General features: G+C 38.0%; 1 protein-coding gene across 1 annotated transcript in view; it reads right to left on the bottom strand.

Moving 5' to 3' along the window:
- Positions 1–203: 203 nt before the first annotated feature.
- ATF1 (activating transcription factor 1) overlaps positions 204–15,857 on the bottom strand; it is a 32,051-nt gene continuing 16,397 nt past the window's right edge. The window contains exons 4-8 of the mRNA XM_084609959.1: positions 10,716–10,816; positions 6,439–6,569; positions 3,034–3,216; positions 2,769–2,928; positions 204–1,518 (exon numbers count right to left, since the gene is read on the bottom strand). Coding sequence (XP_084466085.1) covers positions 1,374–1,518; positions 2,769–2,928; positions 3,034–3,216; positions 6,439–6,569; positions 10,716–10,816 — 720 coding nt within the window. The 3' untranslated portion in view covers positions 204–1,373. The remainder of the gene's footprint in view (positions 1,519–2,768; positions 2,929–3,033; positions 3,217–6,438; positions 6,570–10,715; positions 10,817–15,857) is intronic.

Below are 15,857 nucleotides of genomic sequence, written 5' to 3'. Positions count from 1 at the left end.
TTTCAGGTCAGTTGCTTACAAAGACAAAAGTAATTCAAATATTTTCTACTCCAAAGAGAATCTAATTTTACTTTGTGCTAACCCATAAAAATATATAATCAATCTGAGACACAAAATATCTATTTGTTTACTAAAAGGAACTGTATAAACTGTTAAAATATGCATATAAACTCCATTTTAGAATTTGTAAAGGTAATAGTTTACTTATAAAAATATACCAGCCGTTAACTATTTTCAATAGAGCATTTTCTTACAAAGATGCCATTACTTCACAAAATATTGCCTGCCTTACAAAATCAGTCTGGTAATTGTGCACTTTTATTTTTTTAATTTATAAACCCTATATTAGAACCATATTAAACCCTTTGGTATGTATCTTTAGCTTTTTATTTTACTGTTCCTTTTTTTTGGTCTGTAAACTTTTTAATTAAGCATAATATGATCTCCAAACAGAATAAGCAATGCATGTTCAGTTGTATATATAATCAACACACAATTTATTTTTCAATTATAGGTTATCACACCCAGTAACCAAGAACAAAACTATTTAAAAAAAGCATTCTCATGACAACTTTTGTTCAGCTATACCCATTCTGCCAAACTGTTGGTTTAAAGTAATTGAATGTGTTGAATACTCGTAAGAAGTCAACATCTTATTCATGTGCCTTCGACATCTTTCAGGGTTAGGCCTGAAAAATAATTTTCCCATTGCCCTCTGCAAAACCTCTCCAACTTTAACAAACACAACAAACATTTTACAAAAAAAAACAAAACAGAACAAAAAAAACCCCACCTTTAAACAGATTGCCAGCTGAGAAAAGTAAACATAATTTATACTTTTAGCAAAGTATTAGCTTCTCTTTATCTTCTACACCTGAAAGTTAGAATTTACAGGTTGAAATAAAAATATTTACATACAAACAACGGAAAGAAAAGATAAGGATCATAAAACAGTAAGAAATTAAAACCTATACTGGTTATATATGTTGCTAATAATTTTCAACTAATGGCAAGGATTCCATCTTATCCACATTTTAACTGTAATCGAATATTACTGTTGTTACCAAATTAATTTGTAGTTCAGGATATTCAAATTACTTGTCAGATAAAATGTACATGTCCTTTTATTGCCGATGTAACCTTGATTTTAATGATGTTTCCAGTTCTGCCAGCAGGAGTTTTGTTGAGGTTTTCTTGTTTCCTTTTTGTAGTTTGTCACTAACATGTTGTAAATAAAATCTTTATAGTCTTTAAGTTGTGAAATCTAGGTAGAAAAGTTTCATTTTTGACCTTTCATTTAATTTTAAAAAATTCGGTATAAAAAATTCCCCATGGAAATTTAGACAGTCCACAAAAAGTTGTGCCTCCTTTTCTTACACATTTTTATGGCAGTAAAGATCTTTCAAAGTTTTTAGCTCTTCAATTAGAGTTTTGTTTTGATTTTCCAGGACCGCAACTCGATTTTCCAGACATTTAACATATTCTTTCTTCTTTCTACGGCATTCTCGAGCAGCTTCCCTGAAATCAAAAGGCAGAAGTTGTCAATTACTGTATATCATTAGGTGTTCAGTCACTCATGTTTTGCTTTGAATACTGACTCCATCTGAAGCTACCATTCACACCTGGGGAGAAGAAGATCTTTACAGAAAACTAATTTTTCTGTTCACCTCACATGAAAGCATTGACTGATCAAAGAAAATGATCAAAACAAAGCAAAAAACCCTAAACATTTTGTTTTTCTAAAGTTAATGGCCTTTTTACTATGAGCATCAGAAACTTTACAAAGCTGGCTCTATGAGAAACCAAAAATGCAACCCTGGGGTCAAAAATCATTGGTTTCCAGAAAGTTCTGGGTCTCATGTTTCTCAAGAATTAAATGACATGTACTACCCTAGATAATGCACGCAGATGGCACTGGAAGTTTTGCTCTAGAGCAAGTAGATGGAAAGAAAACATATGTCACTATATATGCAGAAAGAAAATTAAAATGAGACATCCTCTATATACACACAAGAGTAGTCTGAATTGAATATTTAACAAAATTAAGGTTAGGGTACTCATAAAGAGGAGGTTTTGTTTACTTACGGGCATTAGCAGAGCAAACTGAAAAACTACAGGGCAGTTCAAGGAATGTGTTAAATATTTGGTTAAGCAAAAACTGGTTAGCTTACAGGAAAAAAAGTTCACTTTTCCCCAAATTTTTCTGGGACAAAATCTTTAGTATGTTTGGGTCTAGCTTTCTGACATTTTCTAGTGACACTGGGTGTAGGATAAATAATACATAGGTGACACAATTACTAAACTTATGTGGGATTCAGAATTTTGGATACATAATTCTAGTTTTCGCTAAAGATCAAGGAATACTGTCAACCTAAAACCAAGAAAAACATTAGAGAGACAAGGTGGGTGAATCTTTTATTGGACCATCTTCTGTTGGTGAGAGAGATAAGCTTTTGAGCTACACAGAGCTCTTCTCAGTTACTTGTCTCTCTAATATTCTGGGACTGACATGGCTATAACAACACTACATTGTTAATTACACAAAATTAAGTGAAAAGAGAGGAAGCTTCTAGTCTTTCATAGTATAGTAGTCGTAAATGTTACTCAGCTATAGCAGGTAAAAATCATTTTCAGACAGAATTGTGATTTTCAAAGGTGACTATACCTTTAATGTATTTGCCATCTGAAGTTATAATTTAGCATGCTGTTTAAGAATCTGATTGCAGCTATGAAGTTGGTTACATAACAGTACATGGAAACTTACATACCTGTTCTTCATGAGCCTTATTTCTCGTTTCAACTGTGGATCATCTGTCTTGGTTGTCTGAGATGTAAGGGTGACAGGAGATGTCATCACTACAGTCTGTGGGAGGGAAGTGGTTGTTGGCGTGGTGCGGATCTGATATGTCTGCATGTCTCCTGATGCAGCTGTTAAGACAGCAGAATAAATTAAATTAAAAGGAAAAAAAATCTTAGAAAGCTACACGTTTACGGGAGACGGTATTCCAAAAGTTTTTTGTAATACATACTCACTCTGCACTACCACCTGGTTGCTGGGCACAAGTATCTGCTGACCATCAGATGTCTGTGCATACTGCAGTATTGTTGTCCCAGGCTGAGTGCCACCAGCATTTGTCATTGTTAATGTCTGCAGACCCTGCACACCATCTGTACCTGAACTGGCCAGCTGCAGTGCTCCGTTTGGGGCAATAGTAACTTCAATGAAAGAGAGAGAAAAAATAGGGTAGATATACAGAAAAGGTTTTCCTTCTGTGTACTGAGTACATTCACTTCCAATAGGCAATCTCCTATCTTAAGTTGGTACTTTAAAAATTAGCCCCAAGATTTGAAGGCCAATTTTGTTCCATCTTTAAAGACTGATTTGACAGTCATGGGGCAGTCAGAGACACTGTTGGGTTAAAACCAAATATTTACAACAAAATGTCCTTACATATGATACTAACATCCAGTAGGCTATTAAAGTGTAAACAACCTAATTTATTTTCCAGGATTTGGGCGGTTTGTTTACTGTTTTGCATTTCACATAGCTTGAAGACTGAAAAGAGACTCATCAGCTTCTGGTCACTTTCAGGCTCATGCAAAAGTGCAAAGTTGCAGTGTTTGGGTTGCAAACATTCAGGGAATACTTAATGTTTAACAAATTGCTTTACACTTCCTCCCCCACAACGCCATGGAAATGTCTACTCGCCTCAGGTTTTATAAAACCTTGCTTATGCACATTTTAAATTTTGGACCAAATTTGACACTTTCAGTTTCACTGCAATAGAGAACATACAGACTAAACTAGCCATGCCAGTTATAGGCTGCACTGGCATGCCAAGCCAAAAGGCTGAGGCTTATTTGCATATATATTTATGCATTTACATAGACTGGCCTGCACCCATGAAAAATTCACTATTGGTAGAAATAGTGCTCCCTTCACTCCTCCCCACCCTCTGCGACTGCCTGAACAGCTCACTGTTGACGGACTAGATTGTGACATTGTCAAGTGGTGAGATTGTGACATCAGTGGTGAGTGACACAGTGGTTTTGGGAGAGGTTGGTGGTAGAAGCAACATACGTTGTAACTATTATATGTGGACATTTTTGTAATTAAAAATAAATGCAGAAAATTTCCATATTTGCCTATATTTTCATTTAGCCCCTAAAAAACCACAGGGGCCTGATTAAAACCAAAAAACCATCAACCAGCAACTCCTGTTATTCTTAATGGGAGGAGAAGTGTCTTTTTCTTAATGGAAGCTGCTGGGTGCTGATCACATTTGAAAATCAGGCCACTTTATTTAAATGCTTACATGGGAGCTGAATTCTTCTGCACTTTTGAAAATCTTGCATACAAAGCTTTTCCTATTTTTAACATAGATATCACAACAAGATGAAATATTAAATCCCCATGTAGTTTACTAATTTACCCAAATTGTTTACATTCTAAACTACTTGAAATTTTCCAGTAGATATTTTCCAAGAATTAAGTGTATTAATTAATTTTCTCCAGGATAAATAAACAAGTTTATAATTCTACAATGTCATTTAAGGGGAAATTCAAGCTTTATTTGATTAAAGAAATTATCCAAGACTATAAAGAAATGTCTTTATTTATGATTTATATGACATTTTACTGTTTTAATCATTTAATGGATAAGTTGCCCCTAGACTACTGTTACCCTGCAGCAAAATACGTTTTTGAAGTGAAGCATGTACTTTGACAATGAACTGAAGATCGAAACTAGCCATGTCAGTCACACACTGCACTGGAACTACTGCATGCTTATCGCATGCAATATAAAAAGAAAGGGAAAAATATATTTTGTTTGTTTTTTTTAACTACAGAATTTCAATTCATTTTTAACTTGCAAACGTTTTGAATCGGACTCAATTTAAAACAGCATGCTTACTTTTAGTAATCCTAGATTTAGTTTGCAAGTAAATATGTTCACAGTTTGGGGTAATAGGGCAGATCATTTGGTCTCTGCCAACAGTTTACACTTCATACACAGTAGGTGCACAGACATGGGGAATTGTTACGTTAAAAGGCCAACAACAAAAGAATACAGACACATTCTAACATCTCTAGCTGGGAGGAGCTGCCATGCAAAGCACGTTCAATCATTTTGACTTGTTAGGCTGGCTAATGGGTAGACAAGATCAACATGGCCTTTGAAATGTTAGATTTAGAGCAAGGAAGTTAAAGGATCCTTCCAGAACTAGAAGGGGGAATGACAGCAGGAACAGAGGACAACAATTGTATGGAACAACTAATTTATTTCCCCAAGCTGATCAAATAATACTTCGTTGAAATGCTGATGTAACTTCCCACCCTGATACTATAATCTGCCACCTTTGAGATTAAAGTAATCACAGGGTAAAAATGACCACGGCCTTGCAAGAAGGGGAGTTCCTGGGACACAGACAGGGGAGGGTGTGTCTCCTGGATGCAATCTGACCAAGGTGGTCAGTGAGGAACAATGTCTTTCTAGAAGGAGGAGGTATCTTCTGTTATTACAGCTAATGGCTAAAGTTAAGGTAAGCCTAGCTAATCTTTTTGCAGTTTCACGACAGCTATGTTATGTATACTGTTTCTTTTGTTTAAATATTATTTACTTTTGCTATACTTAATCTTGTTTTAATTAGATCAGTTGTAGTCTTGGACTATTGTTTTGGGGCATTTCATGCATATCATGGCAGAGAGAATACCTTCAAGAAGAAGGAAAGGCTGTCTGGAGCTGCAACCCACTTTGAGTTCTCAGTCAGAAGAGCACAGACTAAAGGAGTCCTTTCCAATAAGGTGTGCCATTTGCAAGGATGAGGGCATAAGGAAAACACCTAAGCACCATGGAGGAGAACCAAGTTGAAAGGGATGCAAGTTCCAGATCTTATAGGAAAAGCACTACAGCAAACAATTAATCATGACAATTACTAAAAAAGTTTAATAAGTTATATTAGAAAGGAAGAAATTAATCGGAGAGGAAAGTTGGTCTTGTGATTAAGGCACTGAACTGAGAGTCAAGAAATCTGGGTGAAATTCCTGGCTCTTCCATCAGCTTCCTATGTGACATAGGCCAAGTCACTTCAGCTCTCTCTGCCTCACGTCCCCATCCGTAAAATAGGGATATTACTACCTTATTCCCACTCTTTGATTCTACTTATATGGTAAGCTCTTTGGGACAAGGATGGTCCGTCTCTTACTATGTGGATGTACAACACCTAGTACAATGGAGCCTTGATCTCACCATGGGCAACTAGCCACTACTATAATTCCAACAAATAATGATAACTGGAATAGCTATCATTTGTACTGCCAATCCTTCCACAAGCTCATCTTCATGTCAAATATATGAGATACAATATAAACTTTCCCCCAAATAGTTTTGTGTAACAGAAATATGTCTAGTTGGGTGTGTATTTAATATAACATACTGTACTGTCCACTGCTGGTCTGGTAGATAGGTGTGGGAACAGACATAGAGGTGACAGTAGAGACACCAGGACTTTCATCATCTCCTTTTCTATCTCGTGCGTCTTCGGACGAAAGATCTTTCAAGATTTTTCTATGGAAAAAAAATTTCTTCATTAGCACTTGTGAAAGAAAAAGATGGCAATCTGGTTGGCAATTACTCCTTTGAGTACAAATTTTAACAATGTTGCAGGCAAGTTTTGCTGGTAAATACTTTTCCACCGGTGACAATTTTTAAATTAATCAAACTACAAATGTAACAGAGATAGAGCACCTAAAACCAACATAGTTACAGAAACATGCTGCTAACACACATAGCTGATAACCTTTAATAGCATTACACACATTGTTACATACAAAAGATAAATCCTAGCTTGTGGTTGGCTGAAAAAAAGTCATGTCACAAGTCAGTAAATTTGTACTGTTACCTCCTCAGAGGTAATTTGCGTTTATATTTACATAACATGACCTCCTCAGAGGTCAACAATCCTGAAGTTTGGATCCATGTTAACCAATTGGACTGCATATGCAAATAGGGATCACATTAGGTTCCATTTATAATATCTTATAAAAGATTAATAAATTACGATTTTTTTTAATGGCTAATCAATTGTTATAGATTGCTATAGAGTCTGACAGATCAACAGGTTACTTATAACCATCTAGAACACTCATGTCTGTAACAAGCTTATAATATCTATTAATAATTTATTAACCCTTTATAAATGGAACCTTAATATTAAGTGTGACCCAAATATGTACATCTTTACTGGCTGCAGCTGTGTTCGGTCAAAACTACTATTGTTTACTCTGGAAGAGCCAATCAGAAAGCATGTACCCATCTCTGCTTCCTGACTGAATCACCACGCATTAATAGCTACTTTTCTGCTTGTTTAACTTTTTAAACAATTCATGCCCTTAATTAAGAGATTTCTAGGCATTTTGATGACTATATTTAACCAAACACATATTGACCTAATATTTAAATAAATATCAAAATTTGTTGTGTTTCAGGGTAATTATTGGCTTCACTTCAGTCAATATTATTCTAGGGTCAAGAAATCCTGATGCTTACTTTAAGAGAAGCCAATATCTACTAAACAGATGTTCTCAATAATTCTTAGCAGATATAGTAAACAAAATATAAAATATATTATCAATAGAACTATCACACTTTTGTAATAAAGACTGTAAATAAGCAGGCAAAGTTTGAAATAAAAATTGCATAAAGGAATTCCCTTCTCTAAACTTCAAGTAATCATATTTCTGTAGTCAAGTTTCTTATTTCTTGTTCCTCATTCAAAAATCTGAACCACTTTACTTACAAAGAGTGACTCAGTGCAGCTACCAGTATTAAACCACTTGTATATGCAAGTGCAATGTAAGATTTTCCATCACTGTCTTCTAAAAACCTTAAATGTTTTAGAAATAAGCCCTCTGTAGTGACAATTTTCATAACTTACAATACATTGTAATAACCTGTAGTAAAACATTGTGCTGGAAACCCATACATAGATGTTTTAAAATGGTTCAAGCAATTTTTTTCTTTCCAATCAGCTTGACAAAATAAAACGCACTTGTGCATATGTCAGATTTTCTGTATTGTTTCTAGCAAGTAGAGCTGCATCACTTCAGTAATGAGTGCATCAGAGTTTCCACCATAAACATTTTCCAGGGGTTTATAACTTGCCTATTAGTGTTCTTCCTAGTTTAAAACCTCATGCTCTGATTCTCACAATAAACTGTGGATTTATGTCTCTCTCTAACTCTAATCAAAATCAATTTGTCAATTTTTGTTGTTAGAATAAAGTGGAAACAAGTGGGATGCTTTAGGAATTTTTTTTTATTCATTAAGGTTTTTTGCTCTGTGATACAAAATAATACTTTTCACTTATATAGTGCATTTCATCGAAGGATCTCAAAACTTTTTAATAAAAATACTTAACTCTTGTACAGCTCTTCAAACGCCTAGTGCACTATATAGCTCACAATACCCTATGAGAATAAAAGCTCCCCATTTAACAGAAGAAGAAATGGAGGCACAGAGAGTTTATACATCTTGTCCAAGGTCACATAACGAGTTAGCGGCCGTCCAACAGGAAAGCAGAATTCTTGACTTCCAATCCCATGCTCTCACTGCTATGTATCGCTTCCGCCTAAATTATGTGCACACCTAGTATTTTCCCATAAAGTGTTCAAGTGAGAATTGTTGACCATTCTTTTTTCACTCTGACTTTTTTGTGTGCGGAACTGAAAAAAAAATAGTTTAATGTAAACAGTTTATTTTGGTATTTAATTTAAGAGGAAAATAGAAGAGAGAATGGGGGTAAAAAAATAAAAAATGAGAAGCACCGGTGGAGGTAGGAATAACTGCCCCTCCTTGGGACCTTGGGGTAACTTCGCAAGCTTTAATTTGTAATTTTTTCAGAATATCCATGTAAAAACTATAAAAGTTTAAGATGCATTATGTTTTTATTTCTTGGTGTATCACTTTGAAAAGTACAGAACACTCCCATTTAGCCAGATGACCTAGGGAACATCAGAACCTTGGAAATAACCAAGCATTCAGATAAAAGGAAGTGCTATTAACTAAAATAGGGCTACACTGTGGAATTGGATAACTAGAATTTTTGGATAACTGGAATTATGCTGTATGTCATTTGAAAACATAACAGTGTTTTACTCAGTTCCTCTTTTCAATAAAATGGCAACAACTAGTATGGTTAAAGTGATAAAACAACTTTTCACTATATATCATCATCCTGGAGTCTGATCCTGCAGTCCTTATTTAAGCAAAACTCCCTTTATAGTCAATGAGAGAAAACTTTGGTTGAACACTGGCTTCAAAAATCAGGTCTTTAGCTGATTCCACACAACAGAATTAAACTCACTAAACATCTATGCTTCAACAGCAAACACATAGAGATGTTCTATGTTAAAAAAAAAAAAAAATCACTCTCTTACACCAGCAGTGAATTTAGCCCAGTCTGTTAGAAAACATTAGTTTTGCTATTAGCTTTCACTTAAAATTCTTCATTATGGAAAAATAAAATCTAAATAGTTAATTCAGTTTATTGTGTATCACCAAAAGCAGAAATAACTTTTGTATAAGCAGATCCAATACATATTTTAGGGGAATAAAAAAATAATTCAGAAGGCTGATGAAATATTTAGAGATAACTGATGGAAGCTGTGATTTTTGTTAGTGTTTTTAAAAGTTTCTAATAAAAAATACAGTATAAATTTCTGTAAGGTTGAGACACCCTGTACCCCAAGTTCACCACTTTTATATGATTATGATATATTTTGAACAAAGTATGCCTTGTGGGGTATCATCTGAAAACTCAACCTGCTGAATATTATCCTGTTGAAATGTGTGTAACATCACTGCATGTACAATTTTGAGATTTTGCTAAATGATTGTTACTGAAATATGTTATAGTTCTAGGTAATACCCACAAACCAATTTCTCCGAGACAGAGACACTATCATGGCAGCAAGGTGCTAAAGGGCCATTACCAGCTTAATTGGACATCCAGCAGCAGGGGAGAAGCTATAAACAAGACATTTACATTTCATCCCAGAGATGGTTCGAATCTCACATACACAGGGGGGACTGTTTGTCTAAACCCGGGAAGGGAGGTAATCCTCAAAGAAAGGAGGAGGGTATAAAAATAAGAGCCAATGACCTCCACATCACCCCTCTCTTCATTTAGGTATTTGCTTGCAGTTTTATATCTTTTTATTTCTTTTGTAATCAATTCTGACTTTTATGACTTACCACTTGAAATCTCTTAACATGTATCTTTCCCTATTTAATAGACTTGTTTTATTGTTTTATCTAAACAAGCGTGTTTGGATTGAAGTGTTTGGGAATCTCTACTTAGGACAACAAGGCTGGTGCATAATCATTACCCAGTGTTGGAATGACAGATGTACTATGAGTTTACACTGTCCAGGAGAATACTGAGCAGTGTAAGACACACGTTTCTGAGGAACAAGGCTGGGACTGGGGAAATGCAGGTGTCTCCCTGTAAGTAATTTATGAGTGGCTAGCTAATAGCACTCAATACTGTGTAGCTGGGAGCAAGTTACATGCAGGAGGCTGCGTGTGAGCAGAACCTGAGGTGGTTGTTCACCAGCAAAGCAGTGCACGAGGCATCCCGGGCTACAGAGTTACGGGGAAACAGCTGTTTGGAAGTCCAGATTGTACCCTGGGGAATGTCACAAAGATACTCACCGGTAAGACGGTCGCCGTGCTAAGATACCGCGGGTCTTCTGCGAAGAACCTATGCTATCTGATGAATCCTGAGAATCCTCACTCTCTGACAAAGAAGATACCTAAAAAGCATATCCCATGTCACTGTGCTGTACACTACAAAAGTACCCAAGACAGTTCACATTTCTCTACCAAACATCTTTACAACAAGATGAGCAATTCTTAGAGACTGCCATAGTTAAGGAGCACAAACTAGGAAGACATTTAACAGAAGCCAGAATACAATTACTTTAAAAACTAAAGATGGACATGAACCAAACTCCCTGATCTGAACTCCCCCAAACTCTGGGATGTTCAAAATCAACACTGGAAATTTGTGGCTTGGTTCTGTCTCTACTGAAGACTGTGCAAGAGACAGGCAGAAAAAGCAAAATCAAGTAATTCTCTGGAGTCTCCATGATAGCAGGCATTCTTTTATTTATGAAAAAAGTTTTGTGAAGTCTATTGAACAAACAGACATCAGAATAGTCTATGTATAAACTCCTTTGCCATGAATTTTCCTGAGATATAATTTCACTGCTAAAAGAAAAGGAGTACTTGTGGAACCTTAGAGACGAACCAATTTATTTGAGCATAAGCTTTATGATCAAATAAATTGGTTAGTCTCTAAGGTGCCAAAAGTACTCCTTTTCTTTTTGCGAATACAGACTAACACGGCTGTTACTCTGAAATTTCACTGCTATAAGCCCCAAGAAAGCAACAATAAAATGTCAAATATGCATCTTTATATATTCTCTGTCTCTATCCGTGCACAGAGCAAGTGAGCTGGGTGAACTAGACTATACAACAGCTCAAGGTGACAAGCACATCAGTGCAAGCCTTTTTAATGCTAAGCATCAAACTTCGATACCCGATTGATTGCCTGCTTTATACATAAGTTGCAAAATAGATAAAATATATTTTAAAAAAATTAATGGAGGATAGGTCTATCAATGACTATTAACCAAGATGGTCAGGGATGCAATCCCATGGTAGGGTCGACCGTAACCCTTTGACTGCCAGAAGACAGGGATGAATCACTGCAAAACTGCCCTATTCTGTACACTCTTCCTAAAGCTCTAATACTGGCTGCTGTCAGAGACAGGATACTGGGCTAGATGAACCACTGGCCTGATCCATATGGCTACCCTTCTGTTCTTATGTAATCCTTACTCCAGCATGAGAAAGCAAATGTTAACTCACTACTGCAAACCAGTTTATAGTCATCCACACAAGGATGCACCTTTATTAGTTCCTTACATCAATATATCCCAGGAAAAGGTTTATAACATTAATATCTGAAAACTTTCAATTACTTCACGCAAACTGTTCTATGCTGTAGAACCAATCAACCCAGGAAGCTACTAACAGCACTGTCAACCATGTAAAAATGCTTAAGGCTTTCATAAAAATACTATAATGTTAGGTCTGACTCCTGGAACTCAAGTTCAGAAGCAACATGAAGAGTGTCATATCTCCCCCTTAATCATTTCTTTTCCAAGCTGAAAAATCCCAGTCTTATTAACTTCTCCTCACATGGAAGCCGTTCCATACCCCTTATCATTTTTGTTGCCCTTTTCTGAATCTTTTCCAATTTCAATATTTCTGTTTTGAGATGGGGCGACCACATCTGCACGCAGCATTCAAGATGTGGGCGTACCATGGATTTATACAGAGGCAATATGATATTTTCTGTCCTATTATCTATCCCTTTCTTAATGATTCTCAACATTCTATTCGCTTTTTTGACTGCCTCTGCACATTGAGTGGATGTTTTCGGAGAACTATCCATGACGACTCCAATATCTCTTTCTTGAGTAGTAGTAACAGCTAATTTAGGGGATTATGGGATTGTGTTTTCCAATGTGCATTACTTTGCATTTATCAACATTGAATTTCATCTGCCATTTTGTTGCCCAGTCACCCGGTTTTGTGAGATTCCTTTGTAGCTCTTTGCAGTCTGCTTGGGACTTAACTATCTTGAGTAGTTTTTTATCATCTGCAAATTTTACCACCTCACTGTTTACCCCTTTTTCCAGATCATTTATGAAAATGTTGAATAGTCCCAGTACAGACCCCTGGGAGACACCACTATTTACCTCTCTTCATTTTCAAAACTGACCATTTATTCCTACCCTTTGTTTCCTATCTTTTAACCAGTTACCGATCCATGAGAGGACCTTCCCTCTTATCCCATGACGGCTAACTTTGCTTAAGAGCCTTTGGTGAGGGACCTTGTCAAAGGCTTTCTGAAAATCTAAGTACACTACATCTACTGGATCCCCCTATACCACATGCTTGTTGACCCCCTCAAATAATTCTAGGAGATTGGTGAGGCATGATTTCCCTTTACAAAAACCATGTTGATTCTTCCCCAACAAATTATGTTCATCTATATGTCTCATAATTTTGTTCTTTACTTTAGTTTCAACCAATTTACCTGGTACTGAAGTTAGGCTTACTGGCCTGTAATTGCCAGGATTGCTTCTGGAAACTTTTTTAAAAATGGCATTATATTAGATATCCTCCAGACAACTGGTACAGACAATGATTTAAGCATTAGGTTACGTCCCACAGTTAGTAGTTCTGCAATTTCATATTTGAGTTCCTTCAGAACCCTTCTGTGAATACTATCTGGTCCTGGTGATTTATTACTGTTTAGTTTTGTCAATTTGTTCCAAAACCTCCTCTAATGGCACCTCAATCTGGGACAGTTCCTCAGATTTGTCACCTAAAAAGAATGGCTGAAGTCTGGGAAATCTCCCTCACATCCTCAGCTTTGAAGACCGAAGCAAAGAATTCATTTAGTTTTTCCACAATGGCCTTAATGTCCTTGAGTACTCCTTAAGCATCTTGATCGTCCAGTGGCCCCACTGGTTGTTTAGCAGGCTTCCTGCTTCTGATACCCTTAAAAAAAATGTTTTGCTATTACTTTTAGTCTTTGGCTAGCCGTTCTTAAAAATTTTTTTGGCCTTCCCAATTATATTTTTACACTTCATTTCCCAGAGTTTATGCTCCTTTCTATTTTGCTCACTGGGATTTAATTTCCACTTTTTAAAGGTTGCCATTTTGCCTCTCGCTGCTTCTTTTACTTTGTTGTTTAGCCATAGTAGCACTTTTTTGGTTCTCTAAGCTTATTTAAGTTGAGCCTCTATTACGGTGTCTTTAAAAAGTTTCCAAGCAGCTTGCAGGGATTTCACTTTTGGCACTGTACCTCTTAATTTCTGTTTAACTAATTTCCTCATTTTTGTGTAGTCCCCCTTTCTGAAATTAAATGCTACCTTGTTGGGCTGCTGTGGTGTTTTCCCTGCCACAGGGATGTTAAATTTAATTATATTATGGTCACTACTACCAAGCAATCCAGCTACATTCACCTCTTGGACCAGATGCCGTGCTCCACTTAGGACTAAATCAAGAATTGCCTCTCCTCTTGTGGGTTCCAGAACTAGCTACTCCAAGAAGCAGGCATTTAAGGTGTCAAGAAACTTTGGGCATGGCTACACTTGCATGTGTAGAGCGCTTTGACTTAAACCAGGCTTCGTAGAGCGCAGTAGGAAAAGCGCTGCAATCTATCCACACTGACAGCTACAAGCGCACTGGCGTGGCCACATTAGCAGCTCTTGCAACGGCCACAGAGAGCAGTGCATTGTGGTAGCAATCCCAGCATGCAAGTGGCTGCAATGTGCTTTTCAAATGGGGGGGGGGTGGAGTGTGACAGGGAGTGTGTTGTTTGTATGTAGGGGGAATGAGAGTGGGTTTGGGGGGGGGGCTGAAAGCATGTCAGCATGCTGTCTTGTAAGTTCAGACAGCAGCAGACCTCCGCTCCTCCCTGCCTCTCTCTCACACACACGGCAATCCACAGTAATGGTTGCTTTGTCTCAGAGCAGATAAGCAAGCCAGCTGTCAGAAATGGAGCTTTCAAAGGGCATATCCGCATTCCTACAGCGGAGTTCAAAACATAAGAAGAGTGGCCACTTGATTTAAGGGAATTATGGGATGTTTCTGGAGGCTCTTAAAAAGTGTTAATTTTCTCGCCGAGGTGGAGTACCAGGAGCACTCTAGCCGTGGAGTCAGAGTGCTCTACGTGCCTTGCCAGTGTGGACGGGTAGCAAGCTAGGGCGCCCGGGGCTGCTTTAATGCGCTCTAACTCACAAGTGTAGCTAAGCCCTTTATCTCTGCATCCCGTCCTGAGGTGACAGGTACCCAATCAATACAGGGATAGTTGAAATCCCCCATTATTATTGAGTTTTTAATTTGCATACCCTCTCTAATCTCCCTCAGTCACTATCACCATCCTGGTCAGGTGGTCGGTAATATATCCCTACTGCTATATTATTATTGGAGCATGGAATTACTATCCATAGAGATTCTATGCTACAATTAAGTTCACTGAAGATTTTTACTTCATTTGATCCTATGCTTTCTTTCACACATAGCAGTGTTGGAGGAAGCTTATACATTATTGCTAAGGCTGTCAGTCTGTCACGGAGGTCATGGATTCCGTGACTTTCTATGACCTCTGTGACTTCTGCAGTGGTTGGTGCTGGCTCAGGGGCTGCCCGAGCTGGGCAGCCCCTGGCCAGCAGCAGCAGTTTGGGTGTGTGGGAGGGGGCTCATAGCTAGGGGCAGAAGGTGCCAGGGGGGGAATGCTTACCTCAGGGTGGGGGGATCCCCGGCTCCCACTGGCATGGCCCTGCAACTTCTAGGCAGCAGAGGGGGCAGGGGGCTCTGCGCCTGCAGGCCCCACCCCCACAGCTCCCATTGGCTGCGGTTCCCATCCAATGGGAGCTGCACAGCTGGTGCTAGTGCCTAGGAGCTGAAGGAACGTGGAGCCAGTTAGGAAGCTCCTGCCAGCCCTGCCAACCCTCCCCCAAAGCACCAGCGGTGGTCCCAGGCCGCGGGCCCAGGCCCCCCGCCGGTGGGGGTCCCAGGCCACACACTGCGGCCCAGCCACCTCCCCCAGCACCTGCAGTGCCGCCAGGATGGCTCCTTCAGGGCACCTGGGTATTTTTAATAAAAAACATGGGTATTTTTAATAAAAGTCATAGACAGGTCACAGGCTGTGACTAAAACGTAGCCTTAGTTATCGCTACCAACCAGAGCACGAATATTACAATGCTGGCA

This window comes from Lepidochelys olivacea, assembly GCF_965140295.1.
Source record: "Lepidochelys olivacea isolate rLepOli2 genome assembly, chromosome: 20".
Lineage (NCBI taxonomy): Eukaryota > Metazoa > Chordata > Testudines > Cheloniidae > Lepidochelys > Lepidochelys olivacea.
Note: the sequence above shows the minus strand (reverse complement) of the source record. Positions and strands in the feature narration are given on the sequence as shown.